We start from the raw sequence: 8,939 nt of genomic DNA, 5'->3' as shown, positions 1-8,939 counted from the left end.
TTTATCATATATACCTGCTAATCCCATATCGTTGTAGTCTGTAGCTGTTTCCAGACTAATGCCATATCCCTTTGCTGTCTGCAGATCTAAACCCCCCGTACTGATTGCCATTGATTCCTTGTTAATCCAGCCTGGATTCCCAGTCCTTGTGGCTATAGATTCCTTCCAGTAGGGCCAGTGATGCTTTTATCTCAACTGCTCCGTGGACCATAATTGAGTGCATGAAAGTCAGGCTGTTTACAGTCCACAAATGCTATTAATCCCAAAACATGGTAAATGTTAAGGTCTTATTAAACTTCAGGAGTCCAAACAAGGCCCTATTTAAAATCTTTGAAGCGTTCTGTGATGATCAGATCATTATTAATTCTGTCGGCAGCATCACACGATGGTTATTATTGTGCAGGATGTATTATTATTATTATTATTATTATTATTATTATTATTATTATTATTACATCTATGAACCAGCAACAGGGGGAAAAAAGTTATAGAGTTTTCACCTAAAATCTGTGTTCGTGTTCACCATTTGAGTTGCTGTAACAGTTGCGTGACTGTAACCTTTTACCTGTTATCCAGAATTAGGTGGAGTAATTAAAGCAAATGTTTAAACTCTATCATTGATTAGAAGAGGCAAGAGTTCAAGGTAATTAGTAGCTAGGTTGAAGAGCAGTGGGAAATCTGGGCTGTGATTGGTTAAATATTTACCACCTGTGTTGAAGATGTCTAAGAATACACTGCTTTGAACAACTAAAAATACAAAATGTTAAATACTATAATGTTAAAATGTTAAGAATCAATGTATTAGCAAATATTTTGTAAGGAGAAGGACTTAATGTCAGAAAACTGTAATATATGTTTCAGTATGTATTACTACCAGACTGAAAATATAGTACAGCAATACATAAACGTGATAACCACCATACTTGGAGAAGTCCAGTAACATTTTAGAATACAGAGCCGATTTGTTTTGCTGTCGTATATTTATCGACATATATCTATGGTCCCTAGAGTTTAGCTACAATATTTGTCCAGCAGATGGCAGGTTTGGCTGTTTTATTAAAGTTCTAGACTGAATTCTTATTTTTCTGCTATTCATCAAAAATATTTTCATAAAATGAAATTTATATTTACATGTCTGTTTAAACATTTAAATGGTTATTTAAAATATGTAGCTGTTCAAATACTGCTTTATTTAATTTAATGTATCATTAAATAAATGCTTTTTTTTCTCTCCTGCACCTTGTTTCTACATTCTTAAATTGTTATTTTCTTTGTCAGATTTATTTTATTCTCATTCAGATTTTAGTTACCTATTTATTTGATCTCTAGCATATTCAGCTTGTGTTTATCGTCCTGCAGGTGGCAGTGTCTGCTCTCATTTGTATCAAATCCAGTAGCTACTGATTTGTTTTACACTGAACGTGATAAAAAAATTCACAGAAAATAAATAATTTACAACAGTGCATAGAAACCAATGGTTAAGTAAATTAAGTGATGCATTACTGGTAGGAAAAATACAACATTGTCATCAATGGCATATTTTATCTTACATCGGAGAAAATAACTTCGATAACACTTGACCTTGTCATTGCTGTCCTTTGTCACTGTGTAGGTGTTCAAGAGGTTGCATTACCTCACCTGGTTTCATTTCCACCTGATGTCTATGGAAAAATTCTGCCTCCTGGCTAATGAATAAAAAATGAGAGTAGGCGTATGAAGTATATCTGACACATATTCTCAAGTAATCCCTCAAAAATAGCATCAGTGAGCTTTATTGGGACTGAGAATACCTGAGCGGGCACATCATCTTCAGCCACGATCGATATGCCATGTAATAAAATACTACAGTCAGACCTCAGAAATAGTCGATCACATGTATTTTTAGCACCAGGATATCTACTTGCTTGTCATAGTGATTATTTTGCCAGACAGAGCAACATCTTTGCAACACTGTGAAATACAAACCCGCGGGATAAAAAGTTGTTGTTCAGGCAAAAGAAGAAAGTTGTCTGGAGAGTGTCGTGACAGTCCATGTATTTGTGGAGTACAGAGAAATGTGCGGTGCTGGGGCCAATCATCAATATTGTTTTATCAGTGCCAAAAGTATGTTGACACATACTGCTTTGTTAAAAAGTGGTACTAGTAATAAAATGTACACAAAAACTAAAGGTAAATGTGGTAAAAGTGGCCTTGTCGGTGTCCTTGTACTTAAGTGTATTGAATAAAGTGCTTCATGAACATATGGTTAAATGTGTTATATGTGCTATATACATGGAAGTACATTATGTATCTGGTTTAGTGTTTTGGCTGCGGTAACACAGGAGTTTCCAGAGTCCTCAGGTAAATAAAGTATTTCTCATCTAATCTTACATCATGATTTATTATGCAACTGTTTTCAAACATGCATGAGAAACATTTTATATACACTTAAAATCTTTAACAATACACTATTTTCAAAAGCTCATAAGAGAATCTGTAAAACACTATGTTGCTTGTCCAAAAAGTGTAAAGCATAAAAACAGATGGAGTATTTTCTATTAAGTGAAGCATTAAAATGTAAAGACTCAAGAACAAATGAATGCATGAATGTGTACATAATGAATGTGTATGTTTCACCAAAACTTAAGGGTCGCACAGCAGTTTGAGAGAAGCAGAAAGAGAGTAAGGGATAAACAGAGGATGTTATCATTTTGGACAATGGTGAGTGAAGCATCCAGTGTTTTTGGAGCCTGGCTGATATTAGAGGGTAAAGGCTTCTGCTGCTCTAGCTTGTTTTTTATACAGACTTTCTTTTTAATTTATTAACCTCTTTCTAATTCTAAATTGCTATATTGCTATAAATTGCTATATAGCCCTTTTTAAAATGAACCAGTCTTGTTGCACTGTTACACAGCTGTGTTATGATATAAATTAATTCAGTCTGTAGCAAACCTAATATGTACCCCATCCAAACCAAACTACTACAGTAGATCTAACCTTCTAAGCATTTTCTCTAACCTTTTTCTTATGATGCACACCGAGTCACTTTTTCTGAGCAGTAAAACTAAACCTGAGATGCTCCACTCCTAAATCACTTTAAGGACAGTGTCTCTATCTGGCAATCAGGGGACACAGTCACAGTGCAGTTTCCATGGATACAAACAGCACATGTAGCACAACACAAACGCTTGGCCAGCTTATATCTCCCCTACTTGTGTATGAGCCAGTGATCCATCGCCATCACCCTGTCAGAAAATAAAACCGTACTACAAAAATATCTAACGCTTCTTTCCCCTTATGACACCCCCCCCTCCCTCCACCACCACCACCACCTCACTCCTGGTGACACGTGTGTGTTTCTGTATTTAGCTTTATTTAGCTGCGTGTTATCTGGGATTATTTTGTGTGGATTGTTAGTGGTTCCCCGCTTATTCCAGCCACACACAGCACCTGTCTTTCCCAGATACTAATATCTGGCCTACACCTATTCTGGTTCACGGTCACGGTCATAGCAACTTGCCAAACAACATACACATTTAATGGGTTGTAGATACACACCAAAAACATTAAGGTTGTCGGGCAGTGGCCTTGGTTTGCTGAGCGTGTTATAAATCATAGCAGGAGAAGAGATGAAGTTCCCTCTCTGGGTCAGACTGTTGGTGGTCTGTTATGATATTTAAAGAAAACAGAGTGTTGCTGTCACGGGGAGAGGTCACGTAATGTAATTCAATACTTGGCTGTCAGCTTCTACACCACTTTCAGAAAACAGCATTATGTCTCTTCATAACTTGGTTAATCAGTATGCCTAAGTTGACTTATAAACAAATTTTTATTATGTGAGCTGGGGTGACTGAGTGGCAGTCATGCTCTGACCCTAGTCTGACATCTGATCTTGACAGTGTGGGGCTGCTCAGGAGGGGGTCATGACAAATTCTCAGTGGGTGACAGACACCTAAATGCTCTTCAGGGAAATTACTTTACTCAGTAGCTCTTAGTAAAGCCCCTTTTGTCAATGTAAGACCCAGTGTTTGTCAAGAGTTTCTATAGCAACACAGAGTCACAGCTAATTCAGAGCTCAGTCAACCCTTATTCATTTCCTGCACTCCTGTTTAAAATCAGTGTCACAGACATTTGGCTGGCCGGGTAGATATGTAAAACCAGTACACTTCAGCATCAGAGCTTTACATCCGGAGATATTTTAGTCAAAGAGTTATTATAAGTTGCCACAAAATTTATTAAATATTAATAAAAAATTATCTAGAGAGGCTTTTGGTTCATGAGATGGAAATATTAATGGGCCGAGCCGTTTTCCAGGTTGGATTGTAGAGAGTGGTTAATACAGTACCTAAGAAGTGAAAATTCCCTGCGCTCTCAGAAATAGAGGTACGAGAGAAGAACATTTTTGTACCTATAGGTACATTTTTTAAAAATGTTCCCTTAAAAGTACAATACTGGTCTTTAAAAGTCCAGAAATGCCCCTTTAAAGGTACAATTTGAAATAAAGTACAAATCTGTACCATTTTGACTTGTACTGCAGTGAAGGTGACAGAATGTGGTAATGGGTCAGCATGGGAAAATCTGGATGGGCCTGGTTAATTGTAAAATTCATATGAGATGTGAGTGTGCTCATAAAAGCTACATGTTATAATCAAATCTGTTGGTCCTCTCCTCTGTACATAAATTATCCTATGATGCAAAGAATATCTGTAACCTACCTTTGTGTAAGTTATGTTAAATTATATTTTAAAAACACACACAATGACATGCAGGCACAACCAAATGATGTTAAAAAAAACTGGTCCATTTCCATTTTATTAAGTTTCAGTTATAATTTTTAATGTTTTAAATCTTGGTTGTAGCCTTCAAAAACGTGAAATCATATTACTGTTATGTTTGGCCATTTACTTTTTCGCTTTTACTACATCCTTGAATTGTTCATTAATTGGGAGGTTTTTATGGAATTTGCAACATCAAGTTAAACCGAGGTTCTTTGGAAGTTAAAATGTCAAGCAGATTTTTATGTTACGGTGACTACATTTTGTAAGTTACAAATATAGTTCGCCAAGACAGCATAACGGTTTCCAAACGCATTAATACCACAATGTCCATGTATCAAGTTCGCAACGCGCATTAATCCCAAAGGCTGAAAAGCCAGCAGCGATGAGTGCTCCGCCTCCGCGCTGACTAGCGTTGAGGCAGAAAATGACTCTCAGGGGGTTACCGATGGAGGAGCTCCTTAAAAAGTTGATGGAAGAAGGCATTGATGTCAGACGACGAGGCGCAAAGGTTTAGAGGTAAGTCGGGTGTGATTTTGTGTTTTTATAAAAATTACAACGTGTAATTTTACAGTAGAGTTAGCAAAAGTCCGAAGAGCTAGCTTTAACATGGGTGAATGCTAGCAGTTAGCTAAGTTTTAAACAAAGAAAGGTACAAATGTGGACTATTTAGACTGTTGGTGGAATGTTCAACGTCTGTCTGCCCGCCGTATTCCAGTGTTTTATCAATAAATAGTCACTAACCGTGTACAACAATGTAAAAAAATCAATAATTTCTCAAAACATGCTAGTATGTAAATATAGGTATTAACAAAATCGTTCTCTAAGCAAAATTCATCCCATCTAACGTGTTTCCCGCTCAAAGGGATTTTAAACAATGGAAGGTACACATTTGTACCATTCCACCTACTTAGTGGGATTTGGGATTTTCGAATATGAGAACTGTAAGCTCTGCGCAGGGACACTGTCTGCAACCCAAAAATTGTTAAGATGATTGGGGAAACAGCTAATGATTTTTTTTTTGTCTCTAAATCTGATTATTATTATTTTCTGTACTAACTGATTAATCAAGCTGTTTATTAGCTTTAGAATTTTTGTTCAAGGGTTAAAGCACTTTACATTTATCTCCAGTCTGTGTCTTTAAACATGTCAAAAGTTTAAATCCTCAATGTAAAATGTCATTCTTTTGTCTATTCTGCTCTTTTCATTTCCAGTTGTGTGATGAGGTTGATTTAATGCATCCCTGCCAAGACAACATCTGTCGCCGCTTTAGCAAAAACTTCACTGCTGTTCTTCAAATGACCAAGGATTTGCCACTGAAGAAGGTCTACATGGAGGCAAGAGAGAATGCACTGGCTGAAGACATTACAGGTGCTAATTTGACCTCATACAAATAGTAAATTTTGTGACAATTCATTTGCTCTCTCTTCCAAAGATAATTGATGTACCATAGTGTCATGTGAAGAGCATGTTAATGGGAATTTGCATGCTATCAAAATCTAATGAAGTGCATTTGCATCTGTATGACCTAGGAATTGACTTCAAGGGGGCACTTCTCTTGCCATCCATCTTCAAGGAGAAGATAGAAGATTTCATCATCCTTGGAGAGGTAAATGCATGATGCAATGCATAGCCTTTGGCCACAAGTTTCATTCTTGGTGTTTTGTTGGCATGGAGCTGAATTCAGCTGCGGTTCAGCATCACAGCTAAGCTAATGTAGGGGAAACACTGCTGTTAATCCACAGTGCTGCTGTGCTCTTGGGTTTTGTCTGGTGTTTATATAGATAGATAGACCTTTATTGTCCCCTTAGGGAAATTCTTCTTCACAGGTACTGTCACTGTCAGGGGTGATTGCTTTTGCCCTTGAATATTATGTCAAACTTTAGCAGCTTATCAAACACTACCACAACAGTCATTGGTCAAGAAGCTTTTTGTTTGGAGTATGGGCCATGTTTACAGGTTATCAGAATAGACAGTTTTGTTTTCTAGAAAATAAAGAAGGTAATTTGAGGAATCTGTTGAAAATCCACTTGGCACATATTGCTTAAACATACTGTATACTAATGTTTTTCTTCCTCTTCTGCAGAATACTCCCACGAGTCCATACCCAACCATTCGAATGAAGGATAAGAGTTGGACAACTGCCCTCTTAAGACAGTGTCGCCGTGTTGTGACAGTTGAAGGAGTGGATGTTTGCTCGTGCCGCTCGCTGGATGAGGCCTACATCTCAGCATTCTCCACCTTCTTCGTGTTCAACATGACCTACCCTGCATACTTCAAGAAAACACTTGTCTTTCTTCAGAACTGCATTGTCAACATAGGAGACCAGGGAGACAAACCCCTGCCAGTAAGTGTCGCCAGGGTACTTAACCAACTCTATTAAATACGCCCCCACCCAAGTGTCACTACCTTATTGACTACCCAATGCTGATTTTGATGTATGGTCCTCTTCGCCCTTTGTGGTGTATGAGATATGAAAGCAAGCATCAATATTTCAAAAATCTAGCGAGTAAATGCAAAAACTTTGTAAACATCACTGCAACTCTTAGCAATCGTCATCAAATGAAACAGTGCTGGGAGTTTTCTTCAGGTAGGTTGCTTGTTGACTTTGAACATTCACTCAGCACAAGTGTCAGTGTGCCATTTTCATCTCTGCCAGGTGACTTACAGAATGCTCTGGAAATGAACAAAAGTTTTACAGATGTGCATTTTCAGGATAAAGTGCTTCAGTGTGTGTCTGCTATATCTGTCAGCAGTGTCAAATATGAACTTGAGGATGTTTTTGTAGTTGGCCATGTACACACTGAAGCCATACCTCAATTCTTTAAAATCAAGTATATTTTGAATGTTGATACTTGTTGGGTATTGTGTGGGAAACTGTTACTTCCTTGCACTTGTGAATGTCATTTCCATGCTTACCAAGTGGCAGTTGACAATGACTGGATCCTGTTCAATCCAGGAAATGAATTAGACTTTCAAGCTCTAGACACGTATTTAGTTGATGATAGGCTGTTTGTGTCCTTGAGGTATTCTGTGTGACGTGATTGCAAGAATATTTTTATGTATGTATATATGTGTGCGTGTGCGTGCGTATGTATGTGCGTGCTTGTTGAAGTAGAGCAAAACATTTGTGTGGACAGTTTTTTAAATACATGCCATCTCTGTGATCCGTCAAAACATTGTGTTCAGGTGTTTAATGTCTTTTTGTGATTGTTTACTTTTTTTCTTCTTTTTTTTTTTTTTTTTTTTTTAAATGAATGTATTTTTCTTGACATGTCCTATGGCAGGGGTGTCAAACTCAAATACACAGTGGGCCAAAATTCAAATCTAGAACAAGGTCGCGGGCTAACATTAATATTTATTGAAAAATATCTTCCTCCAGATATAAGAATGAATCTCTTCTTATGGACTCAAACAAGTTTTGGTGAAAAACTGAATGTGGAACAAGCAAAGCTTAATACTAAACAATGTATATATTAGCTGTATAATACCAGTAGGCCAGCTCTAATAGTAATTTGGTATGGCTTCGCGGGCCAAATGTAATTAGGCTGCGGGCCAAATTTGGCCCGCGGGCCAGAGTTTGACACCTATGTCCTATGGCAATATACGAATGTAATCAAGGATGTATTCCTGTGGTTGTTTAAGTGCTTTGATGTGATTCTATTATCGAAAATAAATGGTTAAATAACCAAATATTTTGAACTATTGGGGGTACATTTTTGTCTCTTTAGGTACGAAATAGGTTGTCGCTGGGGGGGTACCCTCATAGGTACCCTATTGTACCCTTTTCAAGGGAACATTTCTGTACTATAGTTTCAAGGTACATTTATGTCTTAGGAAAGTACATGATTGTACTTCAGATGGTACAACTTCATAAGGTACAAAAATGTACCAAGCCTAAAGGGTACAGAAATGTCCTTCAAAAAGGAACACCCCCAGCGACAAGCATTTGTACCCTTTTTGGTACACTTTGGTACCCCTATTTCTGAGAGTGTGGCTCTGTTTCAGGAGGAGACACAAATCCCTTTGGGGGCAGCTGGAAGGGCATCCAGTGTAAAAATCTGCCACAACAAACATGCAGAGCTACCAGCGCAGGAAATCCTGTAATGAACAGACAGCAGCTGAAAGCTGTTTTTATTGTAAAGAGTTTTTTTTATGTATTTCCTTGTTGCTAGTTGCAGGTAC

The 8,939-nt window shown here is 37.6% G+C and overlaps 1 protein-coding gene across 2 annotated transcripts; it reads left to right on the top strand.

Moving 5' to 3' along the window:
- Positions 1-5,114: 5,114 nt before the first annotated feature.
- Positions 5,115-8,449, top strand: LOC145422425 (uncharacterized). Of its 2 annotated transcripts, XM_080293859.1 has the most exons (4): positions 5,115-5,273; positions 5,969-6,125; positions 6,287-6,363; positions 6,841-8,449. In XM_080293859.1, exons 2-4 carry the CDS (start codon positions 5,990-5,992, stop codon positions 7,135-7,137), a joined length of 510 nt encoding a protein of 169 aa, XP_080149985.1. In that variant the 5' UTR covers positions 5,115-5,273; positions 5,969-5,989; the 3' UTR covers positions 7,138-8,449. The 2 variants fall into 2 exon arrangements, with proteins under 2 accessions (XP_080149985.1, XP_080149962.1); XM_080293836.1 differs by lacking the exon at positions 5,115-5,273 and having other exon boundaries at positions 5,286-6,125.
- The last annotated feature ends 490 nt before the right edge of the window (positions 8,450-8,939 follow it).

This window comes from Astatotilapia calliptera, chromosome 1, assembly GCF_964374335.1.
Source record: "Astatotilapia calliptera chromosome 1, fAstCal68.1, whole genome shotgun sequence".
Lineage (NCBI taxonomy): Eukaryota > Metazoa > Chordata > Actinopteri > Cichliformes > Cichlidae > Astatotilapia > Astatotilapia calliptera.
The sequence above is the reverse complement of the archived record's forward strand: the minus strand, read 5'-3'. Positions and strand labels throughout refer to the sequence as shown.

Coding starts and splice junctions, on each gene's coding strand:
- LOC145422425 (XM_080293836.1), top strand. CDS start 5,930: ATGTCATTCTTTTGTCTATTCTGCTCTTTTCATTTCCAGTTGTGTGAT. Junction 6,126..6,286: donor ACTGGCTGAAGACATTACAG/GTGCTAATTTGA, acceptor TGTATGACCTAG/GAATTGACTTCAAGGGGGCA. Junction 6,364..6,840: donor ATTTCATCATCCTTGGAGAG/GTAAATGCATGA, acceptor CCTCTTCTGCAG/AATACTCCCACGAGTCCATA.